Source organism: Nicotiana tomentosiformis, chromosome 12, assembly GCF_000390325.3.
Source record: "Nicotiana tomentosiformis chromosome 12, ASM39032v3, whole genome shotgun sequence".
Taxonomy (NCBI): domain Eukaryota; kingdom Viridiplantae; phylum Streptophyta; class Magnoliopsida; order Solanales; family Solanaceae; genus Nicotiana; species Nicotiana tomentosiformis.
The window spans coordinates 12,449,082-12,472,312 of record NC_090823.1 but is presented as its reverse complement, the minus strand read 5'-3'; the positions used below and the strand labels follow the sequence as shown (position 1 = coordinate 12,472,312).

The 23,231-nt window shown below is 39.6% G+C and overlaps 3 protein-coding genes across 3 annotated transcripts; all 3 read right to left on the bottom strand.

The window, feature by feature from the left end:
• Nucleotides 1-1,848: 1,848 nt before the first annotated feature.
• LOC138902244 (secreted RxLR effector protein 161-like) lies at nt 1,849-2,325 on the bottom strand. Its single transcript, XM_070190090.1, has one exon. The coding sequence runs from the start codon at nt 2,323-2,325 to the stop codon at nt 1,849-1,851; it is 477 nt and encodes a 158-aa protein (XP_070046191.1).
• A 669-nt stretch (nt 2,326-2,994) lies between these two features.
• On the bottom strand, nt 2,995-3,855 carry LOC138902243 (uncharacterized). Its single transcript, XM_070190089.1, has 2 exons — nt 3,669-3,855; nt 2,995-3,512 (listed from the first exon to the last, which is right to left on the bottom strand). The coding sequence occupies exons 1-2, from the start codon at nt 3,853-3,855 to the stop codon at nt 2,995-2,997; spliced, it is 705 nt and encodes a 234-aa protein (XP_070046190.1).
• A 189-nt stretch (nt 3,856-4,044) lies between these two features.
• LOC138902242 (uncharacterized) lies at nt 4,045-6,067 on the bottom strand. The gene is made up of 2 exons (XM_070190088.1): nt 5,276-6,067; nt 4,045-4,809 (listed from the first exon to the last, which is right to left on the bottom strand). The coding sequence occupies exons 1-2, from the start codon at nt 6,065-6,067 to the stop codon at nt 4,045-4,047; spliced, it is 1,557 nt and encodes a 518-aa protein (XP_070046189.1).
• Between the last annotated feature and the right edge of the window lie 17,164 nt (nt 6,068-23,231).

Here is a 23,231-nt window from a genome sequence, read left to right as displayed (position 1 = left end):
CTCAATCACAGACTTCTTAGAGGATTTACAAACAAGGGAAACAAGATCTTCAATCACCTCTTCGCCATCAACATCCACAACATTGGCCGGAGGCAGATCCTCCTCATTCACTAATTTTCTCGCCTTCACCAATCTTCTTCTCTTCTTTTTTCTCCTTATTCCTCTTCAAATCATTTCAAGGGCTTCTTTTTTGTGCTGCCTAATAGTGGGTCTTTTAAGAACATGATTTTTAGAGGCTCCCCTACCACTTCTAGCAGCGATAAACTATGCGACAGGCATATCATCATAATCCTCCTCATTTTCATCATCTTCTTTTTCAGACAGAGGTTTCATCTCAGGAATTACAAAATCTAATGGAACTGCATCAAGATGAGAGGAAGGAAAAGGGTCAGTATTGTCCAGGGGCTTTTTAGTGGAGCATGGAGTTTCATCCCAAGTAGGAGCAGAGTTCTCCTCTTGCGCAGATGGAGCAAGTCTCTTTGTTGGCACCCATGTACTACTAACTGGTACCAGGTCACCTTGAGGCACTAGTTCCCCACTTCCATCCCCATTCTCTTTTTATTTCCCCCGAGTCTCAATGCTCACATCCCCAGGCACACACTCCCCAACCAAAATCCATTCAGTATCAATAAGCAACATGTTCTCTATGGCATTCTTTTCACTTACATCCAACAATGTAGAATCAGTAGAAGCGAGAGAGGCGTTACCTGATGGTGATGTACTATTTAGATCAAAAGTTGGAGTAGAAGGGGTAGTAGATACACCAGATGCTTCACCAAGACTAGCAACAACCTATTGGGCTACAGTTGCCTACTCAACCCGCTGACTCGAGACTTTTGTTCCCTCTTCTCCTTCTACCAGTCCGTCTTCTGCCATTTTTTTCTGGCGTAGTAGAGGGAGATATTGACGCGACAAACTTCTTAGGTGTTTGATTTTTTCGTCTACGATGGGAACCAAAACTTGATAGTGTCGGGGAAGAAATAGTGGGTGGTGGTTGGTCGGAGATGTGGTTTCACTTATGAAGGTTGACACTTAGATTCGGGATGCTATGCTTCGTGAGATGAAGACACAGTAGGAATGTCAATGGTGGGTTTAGGAGAGCAAAGACACGAGAAAGAGGGTTTTCAGAGAGGAGGAAAGTTTGATGGCTTTGATCTAGACAGTTATGAGAGAGACATATCTTTTGGGGTTATTTAGAGGGAAGGAGGGACCAGTTACAATTGGAAGCGAGACACAGAGTAGTAGGGTCGGTTTGTAACAGGTGTGAAAGTTGGTCTTATAAGGTGTGGGAAAAGGGCAGACACATTTTAATGACGTGGAACTTTTAGCAGTTTAAAATGCGTATGAGTGTAAGAGGAACTACAAACCTGAGACAAGGGAACCAAGCTCCCTGACTGATTTTGCAAATATGAGCATCATCCTCCTACCAAATTTAATGTCATTAGCTACTTGTTTGCCTCTAATTGACATGCGTGTTTACCTGTAACGGTATATAATTGAGTTAAAAGTTGCCAAAAAATATATTTTAGCAGTTTACTTTACCATTCCTTCATAGCTAGTCATTGAGGGACCAGGTTCTTAGTTCAATTTGATTAGTCTCAACTCCAGTCGATTCTTATCAAAATGCTCTCTGCTCAATACTTTGGTGAAGATATCAACTACATGGTCCTCTATTCCAAACTTCATACAGATGAGACCCTTTTCAATAATGTCCCTGAGGAAATGATGTTGCACATCAATGTGCTTTGTACTCTTATACTGGACCGGGTTCTTTGCCATGTTGAGAGCACTTGTATTGTCACACAGTAGTGGCTCACAGTCAGAGAACACACCAAAATCTTCTAGTTGTTACTTGATCCACAATAATTGGGCACAACAGGAAGCAACTGCCACATATTCAGCTTCTACTGTAGAGAGGGCTACAGAGTTTTGTTTCTTTATACCCCATGAAATCAAGCATGACCCTAGAAAATATTCCATCCCAGACGTACTCTTTCTGTCCGCCAAATAACCAGCATAATCCGCATCAGCATACCCAATTACGTCAAAATTATCTCCTAAGGGATAATAGAGGACCAGGTTCTGTGTTCCTTTGAGATACCTCAAAATTCTCTTACCATCTTTCAGATGAGATTCATTTGGACTTGATTGGAATCTAGCACATAACCCCACACTAAACACAATGTCAAGTCTTATGGTTGTAAGATAAAAGAGTGAACCAATGATGCCCCGATACATGGTTTCATTCACAGGGGAACCAGGTTCGTCCATGTCTAGATGAGTGGCTGTGGAAATAGGAGTATCAATAGTCTTTGAACTTTCCATCTCAAACCTCTTTAGGAGCTCTTTAATGTATTTCTACTGACTTATCATCGTTCCCTTAGAGGTTTGATTTACTTGCAGACTTAGGAAGAAGTTCAGTTCCCCCATCATGCTTATTTCAAACTCACTTCCCATAAGATTGGCAAACTCCTCACACAAGGAATCATTTGTTGCACCAAAGATGATGTCGCCAAGATAGACCTACACAATTAGTAGGTTCCTCCCTCTTTTCTTTAGAAAAAGTGTATTGTCAATTTTCCCTCTAGTAAAACCATTTTTCAGAAAGAACCTAGACAACCTTTCATAACATGCACGAGGGGCCTACTTTAATCCATATAGTGCTTTGTCGAGTTTTAATACATGTTCAGTATGTTCATGACATTCAAAACTAGGTGGTTGTTTGATAAAGACTTCTTCCTTTAAATATCCATTCAGGAATGCACTCTTGACATCCATTTGGAACAATTTGAATTCCATATGAGATGCAAAAGCAATGAGAATTCTGATGGCTTCCATCCTTGCAACTGGAGCAAAAGTTTCATCATAATCAATTCCTTCCTCTTGATTATAGCCTTGAACTACCAACCTGGCCTTGTTTCTTGTTGTATTTCCAAACTCATGAAGCATGTTTCTGAACACCAACCTAGTTCCAATAATTGTTATATCTGAAGGTCAGCGAACCAGGTGCCACACACTGTTCCTCTCAAATTGATGGAGTTCATCTTGCGTAGAAACAATCCAGTCAGCATCTTTTAATGCTTTCTTGATATTTTTAGGCTCAATTTGAGACAGGAAGGCTGAGAAATCAAACATGCTTCTTGTCTTTGATCTAGTCTGAGTTCCTGAGTCCAGATGGGTGATTACATTCTGGAGAGGGTGTGAGCATTTGTGCTTCCAATTAGACACCTGAGTCTCATGGTGAGAAGAATCAGGTTCCGCTATTTTGGATCCATTATTAGTATCCATGGAAGTGTGAGTTCCACTTCTCTTCTCAGCATCAGGAGTGCCTTGCATAGTGTCAGAAACTCTATTTTCTGCTTCAGTTGCTGTAATGGAGGGACCATGTTCCTCTGAGTCAGTTGGAGTTTCTGCTGCATCTTCTTCACTAGACTCTTTAACATGACTCATCAGATCTGCCTTCCCATTTATCATATCAATGACTTCTCCATGAACCTTTGAATGCTCTCCATCTTGATCATTCTTATCATGTGTCAAAGATTACATGTACATTTTATTTTACATATTGAGTCCTTTTGTTTTAGACCTTTATGCTTTGCTTTGTGAAGAATATCCAAGAAAAATCCCTTCATCAATTTTGGCATCAAATTTTTCCAGCGCTTCCTTACCATTATTGAGAACAAAACATTTGCAACGAAATGTTCTCAGGTAAGTCAGCTTGGGTTTTCTCCCATTTAGCAATTCATATGGGGTCTTGTTTAGGAAGGACCTGATCATGCACCTGTTTATCAGATAGGAGGCAGTGTTCACTACCTCATCCCAAAAGATCTTTGGTACACCACTATCAATTAACATCGTCCTTGTCATATCTTCAAGCGTCCTATTTTTCCTCTCCACAATACCATTTTGGTGGGGGTGTTCTGGGAGCTAAAAAATTATGACTTAAACCATTTTCAGCATAGAATTCGTCAAATTTTGCATTGTCGAACTCAGTACCATGATCATATTTTATCCGTATAACATTATGACTCATCTTCACTTGATCTACTTCACAAAGGCAGCAAAAACTGGAAAAGTTTCATCCTTGGTTTTGAGGAACAAAGTCCATGTGAATCTAGAGTAGTCATCTACAATGACAAAGATGTACTTTTTTCCTCCTTTGTTGGGCATCCTCATAGATCTACACTGATCCGTATGGAGAATATCCAGTGGCCTTGAAGTGCTTACTTCCTTCTTTGGCTTGAAGGAGGACCTGACTTGCTTCCTTTTCACACATGCATCACATACCTTGTGATCCTTGAACTTTGACTTTGGCAGCACGCGAACCAGGTCCTTCTTGACTAGATTGTTCAACAAGAAAAAGCTTGCATGTCCCAATCTTTTGTCCCACAGTTCAACATCATCATCAACAACACTCAAACATGTAAGATCCCTACTGTTTAGAGACTCAAAGTCATTAACATAGATATTTTTGAATCTTTTTGCCACCATCATCACTTTACTAGTTATAATATTGGTGATTGTGCAAGACTTTGATAAGAACTCCACTTTGTTTCCTTTGTCACAAATTTGAGAGACACTCAGCAGGATATATTTCAGGCCATTCACATAATACACATTCTCAATTGAGTGATTAAGTGTCTTTTTAATTTTTTCAAGTCCCAGAATGTATCCCTTTTTGGCATTGCCAAAGGACACACTACCACATTGCAGGGCTTTGAGTGAAAGAAAATCATCAATACTTCTAGTCATATGTTTAGAGCAGCTGCTATCCATGTACCATCTTTGGCTGTTCCATTTCACTGCTCCCTGCACAAGGAAATCAGAGATTAGACTTAGGAACCCAAACAAGTTTGGGTCCCTTGTAATGAGGAAAAGGGCGAATTAAACTTCTTCTTGTCCAAGAAGGCATCACACATTTTTTAATTGTAGGAACCAGGTTCCCTAGCAGTAGATACTTTTTCAACAAAAACTTTATTTTCTATTGGGACTGAAACCTAGCTTTACAAGAATCTTTGAAATGACCAGTGTTACCACAGTGAGCGCAAAGCCAGTTATTAAGTACAACAACATACTTGCTATGTGGGTTGTAAGGAGCTTTTTTCTTTTGGAGCCCAATTCCCTGCCTATTTTCCTCATAATTTGTATACATAAAAGTGATTGTATCAGAGGAACAGGTCCACTTTAGAGATATATCTAGGTTATTTTTAACCCTGCTTAGATCTTCCTGAAGTTGTCTATTTCTTTCAAGTTCAGGACAAAGACTCGATTGTACCTTTTTGAGTTCATTTTCAACCTTAAGGTGTGCCTCACACGCCACTTCCTTTCCTTTTGAGTAGTTCATGCAATTTTCTACTGAAATATTTACAGCAATATTGTCCCATTTTAATTCCTCTAATGTTTCCTTTAGATCCACAATGATTACCAACAAATCATCTCTTTCATGTTTTTCCTTTTCAATTTTCTCAGTTAGAACATCCTTTTCATTTTTTAAATACTCAATGGTTTCTTTTAAATCAACAACTACGACCAGTAAATCATCTCTCTCATGCTCTATCTCTCCTAATTCTTCGGTTAAAATGTTTTTATCATTGATAAGGTTATGGTAAATATCAATCAAGATATTAGCTAAATATACAAGCTTCTTTTGAGAGTAAAACTTCAAATTTCTTTGAACGTCTAGAAATTTTATATTATCGTCATCATCATCTTCATCCTCATCAGATTTTGCCATCAGGGCAAACATAGAGTCATATTCTGCTGCTTCGCTTTCAATAGCCATCATGGAGGTGTCTCCTTGTTCATCATCGCCCTCAGATTCAATAGAGAAATCTGAAACAAGAGCTTGTTTCACAATATTATCAGCGGCATTTTTTCTCTTGAATTTCCTCTTGGGAACCAGGTTCCTCTTGGCCGTCTTGTCTTTGTTGTGCTTGTAATGGTCCTTCTTTTGGAGAGGACAATCTTTGATGAAATGTCCCGGCTTCTTGCATTTGTGACAACAATCATAGCCTTTTGTTCTGCTAGAGCTGCCCTTTTTCGGAATACCTCCATTTTTGCAAACCATTTTATGAAACCTCCATGTCAATAGGCCATGTCAGCATCATCATCACCTGAGCCACTGTTGTCTACTTTGAGAACCAGGTTCTTCTCCTTTTTGTCCTTCTTCTTATTCATTTCATAGGTCTTCAGATTTTCAATGAGTTCATCAATCGCCAGCATTTGCAAATCTTTTGCCTACGTGATAGCATTGACTTTGCTCTCCCAAGAACCAGGTAATACACTGAGTATGTTTTTGACCAATTTGTTCCTTGGAATAATCTATCCTAGAGAATGGAGCTCATTGATGATGGAAGTAAAGTGAGTATGTCCTGAATGGACTCATCATCCTTTATCTTGAAGAGTTCATACTCAGTAGTGAGCATGTCGATCTATGACTGCTTGACTTAAGTTTTTCCTTCATGTGCGGTTTGGAGAGCCTCCCAAATCTCCTTGTCAGATTGACAAGCTGAGATTCTGTTGTACTCATCTGGTCCAATACCATAGATGAGGATCTTCTTTGCTCAGAAGTTTTTCTCGATAGCTTTGCGATCAACATCATTGTACTCCTTCCTTGTCTTTTGGGACTGTCACTTTTGTCTCGCCAATGGTCTTCATAGGGCAAAGGGTCCATCACAAATGACATCCCAAAGCTCTGAATCTTCATCCATGATAAATTCATGCATTCTTGTCTTCCACAAGCCATAGTATTCTCCATTGAATCTTGGTGGTCTGTAGGTTGATTGGCCTTCTTCAAAGTTTGGTGGAGCAGCCATGTAGATCCTTTCTAGGTGTTAGCCTTATAGAAAGAACTTTCTTTGATACCAATTAATGTAAACTAAGAGTTCACCAACTGTATAGACAACCTGGTTCTCTATCAGTTCCCACAGAATACACATACACACACACACAACGGTAAGTAAATAATACAACAGTATTTTACGTGAAAAACTCCCAGCTCACGGGATAAAAAACCATGACCTACACTCGTAGGGTTTCAACTTCACTAACCGAGAAACTTTAGATTACAACCTATTGTAACCTAGAAATTAAACTCTTAATCTTTTACCTACTTGAAATAATTCTATTGCAAGCCTCTTTGTAATAACTTTATTATAAAGCTCACCACTTTGACTAACTCTACTCAAATACAAACACAAGGTTTATGGTTTACAAAGATATTCTACGAGATACTTCTAACTAAGATGAATAGGAATTACAAGTGAATAACATTAACAAATATACAACAATACTAAGGACAAACGATGAACTCAATACTGAGAACCGGTCCTTTGTTCTATTGCTATGTTGTTCTTTAAGCCTTGGAGTAAATGAACGCGGCTGCAACTTGAGAGAAAATAATTTTTTGGGATTTGCAAGTGTGTGTAAACCCTTGCCTCACGTTGATAATATATAAGTGAGGTCACTGGGATGATGCAAGCAAGTATCCGGTATACAACATGCTTCAACAGTGACTGCTACACTATTGCGTCTTTAGTGCAACAACTTTAACAGCTGTAAAGAGTTAATTTATACTGTGACCGGAGGAACTAATAGCCATATGTTTCCTCTGTTCTTCCCTTGACTGATATCATTGGAAGTTGTGCCAGACATGTGACTTGTTGTTCCGGACACTTTGAGAATTAGTATCGGGATCCCTATCTGATTCTCATATAAAATTTGTTAAATCATAAAAACACAAAGGCATAACTTATCATCAACGTTCAGTGAAATTATATGTGAGAAAACAATTTTCGTACTTCTTCTACATTAAAATATTGGTCACTTTTTACTTCTAGAGAGTCAAGTTAAGAGTACTTCAACTAACATTTTTAAAAACTTCTACTTTTGATTTTGTTTTAAAAAGAGACATCTACTTTTTTTAGCTTCTTTCTTGCCGCAAAAAAATAGTTTTTGCTACTATTCCAAAATATTTTCTTTTCGGAAACTTAGCCAAACACCCTAACTAATCAAAATAAGTCTTTTTAATTTTTGAAACATTAGCACTATTAGTGTCACGAACCAAACTACCAAGTCGTGATGGCGCATATCGTAATACTAGGCCAGCTGACTCTTTACCAAAAATGACGCAATATCTCATTTCAAAAATAACTTTCAAGGTATTTAACGATAAGTCTTTCATAAGTTTCACGCCACTTCCTTTGTCTACTCCAGAATGGACACAAGAAGGGTATTAACTTGCACGTATAAACAAACAGAAAATAGAAAAGCGAAGACAAAAAAACAGAAGAAAATAAGAGGTGAGAGTGGAAGTAGTGAAGAGCTTTAATTGATTTGTAAAGAGAATAAATACAAGTAGCAAGGACCATGAAGCTAGCTACAATTGTGAGTTAACAACTGCGGGCAATTTGAGACACGAATATAAGGCCTAAATTCCAACAGACACCCTTTCGTTTGATTAAGGAAGAGAAGTGTATCAATGTCATTCTTGAGTATCTTGTACAAAGAAGTTGTAATACTGAAATTATCAAAATAATGACTCACTTCCTTCACATTTCTAATCTTGCCACATAGTATATTGACTTAAGAGTCACATTTCTTGAATTGGTTTGCTGCCACGTGGGGATATTTTGTCTCAACCACATTCTTTAATTAATCACCCACAACTCTTTAATTAACTAGATAATGTCCCATTACCTAATAATTAACCAATGACCCACATAATTAAAAATTATCTTCACTTACTTAAAATACTACTCACTTTTAACATACCTTATACACCTTATTATCATGGTCATGTGGTACCTTGTATGGTACTAGTCCATAAATATCGGGTATTATAGCTCGGACCATATTTTATCCCAAAATGTCAAACCTTGATGAAACTCATTTTCTTCGATTTGCTTACCCTCTCACCTTCACGAATTTATTCATCACTTGTTTGAAATAGCATAATGCCTATAATCTCAAAATAATCTCATTCCCAAACTTGCGTCGATTAACTTACGAAGAAACTTTAACGTACGAAAATGCGGGATGTAACATCTCATTTCTGACCTTCCATTAATTTATTTATGGCGTACTTTCACGTACGAAAACATGAGGTATCATTCCCCCCTTTGGAACATTCGTCCTTGAATGTTGACTGATGCACTGATCATTTTCATAACTTATAGCTCTTGTGAATACTTTAATACTCTCATTGCCATTTAGGCAATTGTTCTATGAATAAATCTAAAGGCCAGGGCATTCCCCCCTTTAGGCCTCTTTCTCACGCCACGACTTGTGGTCGGAATCCTTCCAATCTCGTAACTGTTGCTACCTTCTTTCATGCAGCTTGTATGATTCTGACCTTGTAAGTGCGCATCTATGCGAATCTTCTATCCTTTTTCCTCCAGCTTTTAGCCGATCTCTAGGCCGTACTTTGTGAACATATACAGAGCTTGACAAGATGTCCCTCTGGGCATCTATAGGTATACTGAAGTTCTTCACTCGGTACTTTGTTGAACTTATAAATATTGCTATACCTTATTTCATAGATCCGTTTATCCATCCGTATGACTTTACTATATCAAGATAGATCATACTATACCGTAACTCTTTCTTATATTTATCGTTGCTGAGGTCTGCTATCAAATTCCAGCATACTCTCGTTGCTTATCCTATATGCATAAGTCTAAGTCCTTTAATACTTCCTCATTACTTGTTCATCTTAAGAATGACGACCTAATCTTACCTCATACTTTGTGACTTGAAACCTCAATATTAATCTACAATATACTATTGATAACTTGAAACCTCTCACGTAATCACTAGGGCTCGTGTTGCATCGTGGAACATTTGAAGTAATTTTTCTGATCCACCTGGGGTGATACGATACTATAGTTCATAACCGTATTTCATAGCATTCCAATGTGATTTACTTACGTGGGTATTTTAGTCCTGTACAATTATTGAAATCCATTTATTTATCATAATTACACCCTCATTCTTTATTTATCACAATTAAATGCTACTAGTCTTAGACTTCTTTGAGTTCATTAGGCTATACTGAGCTTTCTACAAATTGGAGAAACCATCAGCTCTCTTGTTTATATGGGCTTAATCCTGAGCACTTATCCATTATCGTCACCTTCTCACTTCTCCTTTCTTATTCTTACTCATGTCTTCCTAAAACCTTGATGCTTTTCCATACTTTAGCTTGCGATCTATACACATCTATTTATACTACTCGCAACCTTCCTTCAGCTTGTTTGCACCTCTTTACACAATCTCGTGAGAGCTTCATACTAACTTCTTATGAGGTTGGGACACTTTTAACTAGCTTTATCGTAGAGCCGTTATAGAATATGGCTATTGTACTATCTCTTTTGTAACTCTGATATTAAGAGTGATTCTACAATGTTCTCAATCATGATGTCTGTAACTTTCTGGGTCCAATAAGCAGACTCCTAATTTACTTAGTTGATGTAACTCTTTAGTTTCTTCTTCCTTCTGATTAGCCTTTATGTAAGCTTAAGCTATCTTCCGATCTGTGGCTCATGGCATTTAGCTATTACTTTAGCCTTTTATGGACGCTATGGAAAACCGTGATATAATATTCTAATGATTCAATCCTTTGTCTATGATCTGGACCCAATTCCTTCTTTTAACTTATACCGGAATCTTCTACGGCTGATCATTAATCGAATAATTCCTTCCGTTCCATTTCAGCTTTCTTCAAACGTAAGCAATTGCTTTTCCTGGTCTTTTTGCCCCTTTTTGCGTACATACTTAGCTCATCTGAGTTGTCACGCATGCCGAAGTTTTTGTGCAGCTCATATGGTCTCGAATATTACTTTTGGTTTTACTCGCCGCTCATTAGCCATGGTAGGTGCAACTTTCTTTTGGAGTGCATACAATTTTGTAGTTAGACTGTTGTTGCGCAACCATTTCCTCTGTAGGTCATTGTGCTTTGGTTGAAGCCTTCTTCCTTATTTTCTCAACTAGTCTTTCATTGTAGTACCTAGGGAAGACCCTCTGACTTTTGTAAAGCTGCGAGCTTATTACAGATCTTTTGATGTCCTTCCTTGCCTATAATTATTCGTAGTTACTTACTTCCACGTCCTTGTGCTTGTACGGTTGCTTCTGAACTGATATTTTGACTGTCTTTCCAGTGGCACTCTCTTTTATTCCCGTGACACTCATACGGTATCTTTAACTACCCCAACTCCTATCTGAATATTTCTCAAGGTTATGATGTCATATTTGCGGGACTGAATTCCCCATGTCGGGGTTCATTCTGTTTGTCTTGCACGATCTATTGATTTGTCTGTATCTTCTTTCCTAGGCATAGCTAGGCTCTTCCTGAATCAACTGCTAACTACTCGTTGGCTCATTCTCGAATCAATATTCCGCGTAATCTTTCTTGGGTTATTCCTTTTGTCTTAACTTACCTCTCGCATTGGCTCCTTATTAATCAATAACACCTCGAGGAGGGGGGGGGGTCCTTACTTTCTCTCCTTGACGTCGTGTCTATATAATGTTCTGGAATCGTAGCATATATGTAGGCTTTGAATAAGTGCAATCTCATCCCTTTTTCATTTTATCACATTCTTCCTTTATCATTTCATAATTGCCAGAACCATTTAATTCTAACTTAATGCCATATCACTCGATATCCCCCCCTCCCCCTTGGGGAGTATTAAGATTTAGTGCTATGATGATCTACGTATAGATATTTTATCTCTTTATTTTTGGCATCTTCTCACATCATCGATGACCCTTACTCGCCTTGCGGTAATCCTTCTGGACCAAGGATAACAAATTTCCTTACTCGCGCGGGTGTAACTGGCACATATAGTCCCTTAAGCTTAACTTTGCTTACCTTTCTTGCTTTAAGAAAGCCTCTTCCTGAATGACCTTTAAAGGTTATTCTTCTGTCGTCCATTCTACTATCACCGGAAAGCAATCTCTGAAATTCTCATGATGCCGACTATTATCAAATCACTCAGTCCCTAATTCATGTTTAGTTTATCTTGTTCACCAGCCCATACTGGTTCCTATTACTCTGGGGTTTAATTTTTTCTTCTGGTAGTCGCGTTGGAGTAACGAACTTATTTCTTGAAATAAGGATATGACTTTATGACCTACTCTTTTGTTATCTCAAGGCCTATCACCTCTTGTCATTTCCTTTACTTGACTATAGATTCTGTGATACTATTATCTTTTGATCTACCGTTGTCATCCATGTATCACATCTGACTCATAATGCTTCATTAACTCTCTTCTTATTTCCCGCTAACATTTGTATCTATTACTTTATTCCGAAAGCTCGAACAAGACATTCTTTTGCTTTTAGCTCCCCTTGCTCAACCTACTGGCTCTTTGGGTTGCCTAACATTCTTTCTCTACTAGGGATGAGAGCCATACTAAGGTAATATTTATCCCTTCGAGGCTTCCAGTGCCTATCCTTGCAGTACTCATATCTAGCTGTACTATTTTGAAGTGCACCTTCTGGGTGTCTCACAAGGAGATCTATTAGCATATTCGCAATATCCTTTGGAATGTTAGCTAATGCTAACAATCCATCTAACATTTTGGGTTACTTTAACCCCAGCTGGATTCTGATATCTCGTCCTTCTCTTAAACTATATCTGTTGGCTCCCATGGAGCATAATGAGATGGGTGTGACTAATTGTACATACTTATGTTACTGTCGAAGGTAACTCAAAATACTTATATCTCTTTTCCTGAACTATAGATAATGATCATCTTCACAAACTGGATACCTCATTCCCTTCTTCACCTTTCTTCTTTTACTTGTTGAAACTTGTGTCTTCCTTCCGATTATGTTATTCCTTTTTACCATATGGGTAGATAAATATTTTTACCATAAGGTTCCTTGTCAAGAAGTTTACACGTCTTAGTACACACATGTTCTGCTGAAGACCTCACATTTATTCATCATAAGCTTGATACAAAAGCGAGTTCCTTTGACTCAACTCTTCCACATCCACATTCAATCTCTTACCAGCTGCCTTTTGGACGTAGGTATCGTTTTATTATGAATGAGATAGAATTCAGGAATTTGAATTTCTAGGACTGAGCTCTACCACACGATCTAGAGTAAGAAGAAACAATAACAGTCCTAAATGCCATGTAGCCTCCTGCTTATAAGTGTGATGCACGACATATCCATAAATAAGACTCTACTAGACACGGCTTGTAGACTTCTTAGGATAGAACTGCTCTGATACTACTTTTCACGCCACGTCCTTTGTCTACTCCAGAATGGACACAAGAAGGGTATTAACTTGCACGTATAAACATACAGAAAATAAAAAAGCGAAGACAAAAAAACAGAAGAAAATAAGAGGTGAGAGTGGAAGTAGTGAAGAGCTTTAATTGATTTGTAAAGAGAATAAATACAAGTAGCAAGGATCATGAATCTAGCTACAATTGTGAGTTAACAACTGCGGGCAATTTGATACACGAATATAAGGCCTAAATTCCAACAGACACCCTTTCATTTGATTAAGGAAGAGAAGTGTATCAATGTCATTCTTGAGTATCTTGTACAAAGAAGTTGTAATACTGAAATTATCAAAATAATGACTCACCTCCTTCACATTTCTAATCTTGCCACATAGTATATTGACTTAAGAGTCACATTTCTTGAATTGGTTTTTGCTGCCACGTGGGGATGTTTTGTCTCAACCACATTCTTTAATTAATCACCCACAACTCCTTAATTAACTAGGTAATGTCCCATTACCCAATAATTAACCAATTACCTACATAATTAAGAATTATCTCCACTTACTTAAAATACTACTCACTTTTAACATACCTTATACACCTTACTATCATGGTCATGTGGTACCTTATGTGGCACTAGTCCATAAATATCGGGTATTATAGCTCGGACCATATTTTATCCCAAAATGTCAAACCTCGATGAAACTCATTTTTTTCGATTTGCTTACCCTCTCACCTTCACGAATTTATTCATCACTTGTTTGAAATGACATAATGCCTATAATCTTAAAATAACTTCATTCCCAAACTTGCGTCGATTAACTTACGACAAAACTTTAACGTACGAAAATATGGGATGTAACATCTCATTTTCGAGCTTCCATTAATTTATTTATGGCGTAATTTCACGTACGAAAATATGGGATGTAATAATAATAAATTCAATCAAAGAAAATGCAGAAATAAAGGCACGACATCAGGTATCACTAGTCATGAGCATCTACAATATCTGTCTGATAATACTAAGACCAATACAGTCTGGGAATCAACTAAAAACATCTATAGGAAGATAGGAGGGAGAAGAGCAGGGCTGCGATCGCCATGCAGCTACCTTGGCAACTCCAATCGATCCGCGACGGGTGAAATCAACAATCGCTAGCACATCCTGTAGCACCTGGATCTGCACACAAAGTGTAGGGAGTAACGTTAGTACGCCAACTCAGTAAGTAACAATCATAAATAAAGGTTGAGCAGTAGTGATGTGCAGTAAAACACATAAAGTCCACATCATGAAATCACAGTAAAATACACCATGTTTCCAATCAGTATTGAGTCAAATCATCTCGTTTAAAATCCAGTCTCGGTGAAAAATTGTTTAAAGATATTTTTCAACAATTTCAATAGAGGCTCAATGCAAAATAGAGTGAAAATGATGAAAACATAAACAGCCCCTCGGGCAAAACATCACTCATGTACAGCCCCTTGGGCAAGCCTAACAGTCACTCATAAACAACTCCTCGGGAATACCTCACAATCACTCACAACAGCCCTCCGGGCATACCTCACCATCTCTCATATCTCCCAGTCACTCAGCACTCGGCACTCGCACTCAGTAGATACATGCGCTCACTGGGGGTGTGTACAGACTACAAAGGGGATCCTTCAGCCCAAGTGCTATATCAAGCCAAATCATGGCATAAATCAGTCAGGCCCTCGGCCTATATCAAACATGCTGCTGCGTGCAGCCCGATCCCATAAAAATCTTCACAACATTAGGCCCTCGGCCTCACTCTGTCATAAACCTTGCAAGCCACTCGAGCATTTCAGTAAAAACAGGGAACTCAGCGCAAAACAACTTTCATATGCATCAAAACAGAGTAATAAAATTGAGTTATGCAATAAACAGGTATAATCATGACTGAGTATAAATTTTCAATCGAAAATAGTGATAGGATAGTAAGAAAAGACCTCTGAGGGTCCAAACAGTGCTGGCACAAAGCCCAAACATGGCATTCAACCTAATTTACAGAAACTCTTTCTAAAACACATAGATATTATACCGTTTCAACAAAATATGCAACTATACAGTTGCTACGGGATGGACCAAGTCACAATCCCTAGCTGTGCACGCCCACACGCCCGTCACCTAGCATGTGCGTCAACTCAAAATAGTAAAATGATACGAAATTTCGGGGTTTCATACCCACGGGACTAGATTTACAATCGTTACATACCTCAAACCGATCAAATCTCTACTTCGCGATGCTCTTGCCCCTCAGTTCGGCCTCTAAGTGCTCCGAATCTATTCACAACCACCACAATACCATTAATTTATGCTAAAGGAATGAATTCCGCAAGAAAAACTATCAAATTAGACCCCAAACCAGAAATTGGCTCAAGCCTGACCCTCGGGTCCATGACTCGAAATTGGGTAAAAGTCACAAATTACGAACACCCATTCACTCGCGAGTCCAACCATGCTAGTTTCACTCAAATCCGACTTCGGATCGACATTCAAATCTCAAAAATTTATTTTATGCAGTTTCTACAATTTTCTCCAAATTTCCATCTCAAAGTACTAATCAAATGATGAAATCATATATATATATTCATGTATATTAACCAAATCAAAGTTAGAATTACTTACCCTGATGAACTTTTTGAAAAACCCACGAAACATTGCCACAAACCGATATCCCTAGGTCCAAAATGTGAGATAATGCCCTAAACCCCGTTAATATATTGCACCCTCTGACTCCCACTGTGCGGTCCGCGAAATTCCAAGCCCGGCCGCGCCTCCCAGCTCCTGCGGTCGCGTAAAACTGGTGCGGCCGCACCTCTTGGTGGCTGCACTGACAAGATTTAGTATTTTGGCCATAACCTTCTCTACAAATGTCCAAATTCTGACTTCTTTACCTTTCTGGAAACTAGACACGAAGGGCTACAACTTTTATTTTTTATTTTTCTCATATTTCTTTGTAGATCAAAAGATATAGGCTTCCAAAGAAGGACTAGCGGATCTGCAGAACTTTCCCTGGAGTGCGGTCGCGACCAAAATTATGCGGTCCGCACACCCTCCTCCGCGGTCCGCAAAATTTTGCAGAGGTCCGCATTTTTAAGGCACCAGAACAATACCATTGTTTTGGAAATGCCCGGACTCACTCAAAACTCACCCGAAACACACCCTAGGCCTCTGGAACCTCAACCAAAGGTACCAACAAGTTATATATCAATATACGAACTTGGTCGAACCCTCAGTACTCTCAAAACAACATCAAAATACCAAAATAACCTCAGATTCAAGCCTAAGACTTCTAAACTTCCAAATTCTGCAAACGACGCAGAAACCTACCAAACCTCATCCGAATAACTTCCAATCTTGCATACACGTCACAAATGACACTACGAACCTACTCCAACTCTCAGAATTCCATTCCGACTCCGATATCAAATTTTCCACTGCCGACTGGAAGTCACCAAATTTCCAATTTCGCCAGTTCAAGCCTAATTATACCATGTACCTCCAAATTACATTCCGGACACGCTCCTAAGTCCAAAATCACCTAACGGAGCTAACCGAACCATAAAAATCCAAATCCAAGATCGTTTTTTCATAAGTCAACATCCAATTGACTTTTTATTTCCAACTTGAACTTCTAAATAAGAGTCTAAGTGTCTCATTCCACTCCGAAACCACTCCGCACCGGAACCAACCAGCCTGATACAACACAATAAAGCTGAATAACAAATAAGGAAACAGAAATGGGTAAAACGGGGCTCTAACTCTCGGAACGACCGGCCGGGTTGTTATATCTTCCCCTTCTTAAACAAACGTTCGTCCTCGAATGAGTCTAAAAACATACCTGGGGTCTGAAATAGGTATGGATATCCGCTCTGCATCTCCCGCTCGGTCTCGTAGGTGGCCTCCTCCACGGGCTGCCCTCTCCATTGCACCTTCACTGAAGCTATGTCCTTTGACCTCAACTTTTGAATCTGCCGATCCAAAATTGCCACCGGCTCCACATCGTAAGTCATATCACCCTCCAACTGAACCGTGCTGAATTCCAAAACATGGGACGGATCGCTAACATACTTCTGAAGCATGGAAACATGAAATACTAGATGCATACTCGACAAACTGGGTGGCAAGGCAAGCTTATAAGCCACATCCCCTATCCTCTGAAGCACCTCAAAGGCCCAATGAACCGGGGGCTCAACTTGCCCCTCTTCCCAAACCTCATAACACCCTTCATGGGTGATACCTTTAGCAAGACCTTCTCCCCAACCATAAATGACACATCACAGACCTACCTATCCGCATAGCTCTTTTGCCTAGACCGCGTCGTGCGAAGCCTCTCCTGAATCAATTTCACCTTATGTAAAGCATCCTGAACCAAGTCTGTACCCAAGAGCCTAGCCTCACCCGGCTCAAACCATCCAATTGGAGATCTACACCTCCTCCCATATAGGTCTGATAACACAGCATAACTGAAATTCCTTCGTCCAACCTAGCCCAAGCCTTAAAATCTAAACTTCCACATCCGACATTTTGTATACGATCAGAATCTCGATTCTTCACACTGTGTAAGTTTGAACAAGCTGTATCCAACCGTAGCCATAACTCAAGATGAAATCACATGACATCCCCATAACTCAAACACTCGTAGCGATAATTTATGATCACAGTGGATGCTCGAAACAACCCAATTCTGGTGATAAACCTATTATCAAATAGAGACCCGTTCTAATACCTTCATATAATGCCAATGAGTAAAGAAACACGCAGAAACCCATAACCATTCATCGGATCAACAAGTGGTGGAACTCCCTCTCTTTCGATAGGAACTATAGCAAAATTTCTAAGTCGATCAGCATCAATATCCTCCCAAATATACCGCAACCAGATCTGATAGCACCCATTCTAGGTCCGATGACCTCATCTCATCCAACACAACCACTCTAGTGACGTGACACATCAATACAACTTAAAGCAACAACATGTGCAGTCCGTGCACAAATAAGCAACATTCCAAATGAACTCAAACATGATAAATGACATCAAACAAGGGAACCGTCCCGCAAGATTAACGGGTATCGCCCCAACGCAAATCCAAGAGCTCCCCACACACCACAGAACCAAAACACACGAATCTAATACACAAGGATCATATCTCAACATACTTTATTGCAATGCGTGACCCCATCCAAACGCCGATCCATTTTATATACCTCGCTCTACCTTGCTCAAAATCAATAACCACGTGATATTCGACGCCAAGTACTCAAAGTGCATTACCATAACCACGGAGAATCATATGATACAATGCCACACGAAACCCGAAAGAACATAACCAATATGCCTCCATCATGCAATACCCAATTACTCATCTCACTCAAATTCCGCTATAAGATCACAATAAAACCACACTATGTGTGCCTAAAACCAACAAATCACAACTTCTCGTAGCGTGGAAGAGTAACTCATAAATCATTCCAGAACACAAATAAGCCCAACAATAACTGAATGGAACGTCTCTCAACAATAGCACTACAGAGCCAACCAATCCGACTCGGCGCAAAACACCTATCCCAATTGGGCCTACTAATGAACCCCAAATCAATCCGGTCATCCACAATAGACAAATAACCCTCCGAAGGCCCACAATGATAGAATCACAACACATACTATCCTCTGCCTAACCTTGGCTATGTCTCCCTAGCCCACAACTATGAAATCATCTACTCATTAGAGTTCCCAGTCTCCAAATCCATAGAGCACACGAATCACTATATCCGATCTCAAATCTGCCGCCTGAATCTCTAATACTTCTCCCATACACGATCATACCACAAGGAATACCCCTACCATCCATAAGTGTTACAAAGTAAAATTTGAATATCCGCAGCCGACCAACTAGGAGAGTGCCACCACACCACTAAGGTATCCCCATAAATCAAAACACAGTGCCCCTTATGAAACTTACACCTTCATCAAGCCATATCTAAAAGTAATATCATCTATCTGGTCATTTGAGATCATCCATGCTGCTTAAGAATTTAGGACCTTCCTTCACACCGCATCATGACCTTGCACCTGCAAATCTCAACACTACCCCACACATCGTACCCATTATGCCACCGTATGAAAGATATGACAAATCTCAAAATCCACTCTAAGTCGCAAGCAACTACATACTCATTTAGCAAAGAACTCTCCATTTGATTTCATTCTGGAGAAAATTACAATACGCCACATGCCCCACGCACCAGTAGAAAATATACACCTCAAACCATGGTAGAAACCATCAAGAACTCTCTGAAACCCACTTGCATCTAACCAAACCGTCAGGACTGAGTCCCTCTAACTCAACCAAGCTACGCAGGTCGCCAAAACCCAAGAGTATTGCCACGAATCACACATGGAATCCTTACCACATCATAAGCACCCAAAGAACCGATCTTACTCATTATCATGCCGATCTAACCTACTACCAAGCTGTCTTATTTTCCGAGTTCCTTCTGAATTACCTTCAAATTGATTCTTCTCCTTGACGGAATACCAAAATCCTCAACCAAAACTCACCACGTGAGACCCTAGCACAAACCACACCACCCTAAGGCTCAAAAGTTGCTGAATGTTCTCTTATGCACCCAAAAGTACCACAACTCAAATACTTACTATGAAGAGACTTCCTATGAATTTAAGTTATTCTTTCCCTTTCCTGATACCAAAATGTAGAATCCACAACGATATAGAAATACCACAAATCTTGACGCAGTTTCTAGCCAAATACACATCCTAAAGATTCCCAATTATTACATATAGATCTTGAATCCATCAGAACCATTCTCGAGAGTCATCCACTCTACGCAATCTCAATTAAACTGTTCAAACAGACCGAACAACCTATGCCCCATTTGTACACCAACACCCTAGGAAGTAATCCACACTTCTAAGCAACCGAGCAATCTTCTACTCCACGTACACTACATCCTTCACAGCTAGCCACTCAATTATTCCATAACTCTCACATACTCATAGATCGAAGTACAACCTATATCCAAAAATTCCCTTACTCGAGTCATCCTCACTCTCAACGCCTGCAGTCATAACTGACTCACTAGTATATCCCAACTGAAACCAATACAACACATAATCGTGCCATCAACTCATCGATAACAGACTCCTCCACTTGGCTCAAGGCCATAAATCAAAACACACAATAATTCACAATGCCCATACTCCATTACTACCATAATACCGCAGTGGGATTCAACTAAATCCTTCCTGAGCTCCTGTAACGCAAACCATCTAATATTTCAAATCATCAGCAAATCTCGCATTCACCATTGTAATAGTCATGCCAACTTCCACAAGCGATCTAAACTCAAATTGCAACATATATCATTTACTGGTGAAAGGGAACTCACTACCAAACAACATAAGGATCACACAACCTCAGGACACCCTGCAGGAGATAACCCCACCTGCTTAGCCTCAAACTGATATCTCTCTACACTCCTCCATAATCATAGCTATTACGCAATCACTTTATCGCCCTGAGTCTGAACTCATAACACAACATAAAGATCTACTTCACTCCACAACTAAACTACGTGAGATGTTCTTCAATATCCCTATAACTCGAGGCCATACGTCAACTCAAGACAGAAGTCAAACACCCAATAGTTCTTGATACATTTCCAGCAAATTCTTTTGTCGCATTCCAGCAATCTGAACACATCTCACCATCATATCATACTCACCACATATTCATCCAGTCACAAAGTCCCATCAATAAGGACACAACGGACGTATAAATCCCTAAATGCATGTGCTCCCACAATCCAAATCTCAGTACTCAAGCCACAGACAAGACCCGGCCTCAAGTTCTCCAGACTAGCCCCTCATTAACACGCCAAAATCACATCTCACACATCAATCATACGAATCACAAGCCGTCGATGCACAACTAATACTGAGCACTCATGTACGCATACGAATGCATGAAAGGAATTCAAAGAGTTACGCTTCAAGCTGAATCAACGGATTCGCACGACAAGAATTCAAGAATGTGAGATTTTTCCTAAGGGTTCTACAGCCTCTTGAAGATAAGTACGGACGTCTCTGCACCAATCCGCAAGACACTACACAACCTTCTCATGACTTGTGAGACCTATGTAGCCTAGGCTCTGATACCAACTTGTCACGATCCAAACTACCAAGTTGTGATGGCACCTATCGTAGTACTAGGCCAGCCGTCTCTTTACCAAAAATGATGCAATATCTCATTTCAAAAATAACTTTCAAGCTATTTAACGATAAGTATTTCATAAGAAATTCAATCAAAGAAAATGTGGAAATAAAGGCCCGACATCAGGTGTCACTAGTCATGAGCATCTACAATATATGTCTGATAATACTAAGACCAATACAGTCTGGGAATCAACTAAAAACATCTATAGGAAGATAGGAGGGAGAAGAGCAGAGTTGCGATCGCCATGCAGCTACCTTGCCAACTCCAATCAATCCACGATGGGTGAAATCAACAATCGCTAGCACGTCCAGTAACACTTGGATCTGCACACAAGGTGCAATGAGTAACGTGAATACGCCAACTCAGTAAGTAACAACCATAAATAAAGGCAGAGTAGTAGTGACGAGCAGTAAAACACATAAAGTCCACATCATGAAATCACAGTATAATACAACATGCTTCCAATCAGTATTGAGTCAAATCATCTCGTTTAAAATCTAGTCTCGGTGAAAACTCATTTAAAGATATTTTTCAACAATTTCAACAGAGACTCAAAGCAAAATAGAGAGAAAATGATGAAAACATAAACAACCCCTCGGGCAAAACATCACTCATGTACAACCCCTCGGGCAAGCCTCACAGTCACTCGTAAACAGCCCCTCGGGCATACCTCACAATCACTCGTAACAGCCCCTCGGGCATATCTCACCATGTCTCATGCCACCCAGTCACTCAGTAGGTACCTGCGCTTACTGGGGTGTATATAGACTCCGAAGGGGCTCCTTCCACCCAAGCATTATATCAAGCCAAATCATGGCATAAATCACTCAGGCCCTCGGCCTATATCAAACATGTTGCGGCGTACAGCCCGATCCCATAAATATCCTCACAAAATCAGGCCCTCGGTCTCATTCAGTCATAAACCTCTCAAGCCACTCGGGCATTTCAGTAAAAACAGGGAACTCAGCCCAAAACAACTTTCATATGCATCAAAACAGTGTAATAAAATTAAGTTATGCAGTAAACAGGTATAATCATGACTGAGTATAAATTTTCAATTGAAAACAGTGAGAGGATAGTAAGAAAAGGCCTTTGAGGGTCCAAACAGTGCTGGCACAAAGCCCAAACATGGCATTCAGCCCAATTTACATAAACTCTTTCTAAAACACATAGATATTATACCGTTTCAACAAAATATGCAACTCTACAATTGCTACGGGACGGACCAAGTCACAATCCCTAACGGTGCACGCCCACACGCCTGTCACCTAGCATGTGCGTCACCTCAAAATAGTAAAAATGATACGAAATTCGGGGTTTTATACCCTCAGGACTAGATTTAAAATCGTTACTTACCTCAAACCGGTCAAATCTCTACTTCGCGATGCTCTTGCCCGTCGATTCGGCCTCCGAGTGCTCCGAATCTATTCACAACCACCACAATACCATCAATTTATGCTAAAGGAATGAATTCCACAAGAAACACTATCAAATTAGACCCAAACCCGAAATTGGCTCAAGCCCGACCCCCGGTCCCACAACTTGGAATCAGGTAAAAGTCACAAATTACGAACACCCATTCACTCACGAGTCCAACCATACTAGTTTCACTCAAATCCGACTTTGAATCGACATTCAAATCCCAAACCCAAATTTCCACCTCAAATTGCTAATCAAATGATGAAAACATTGATATATTCATGTATATTAACCAAATTCGAGTTAGAATCACTT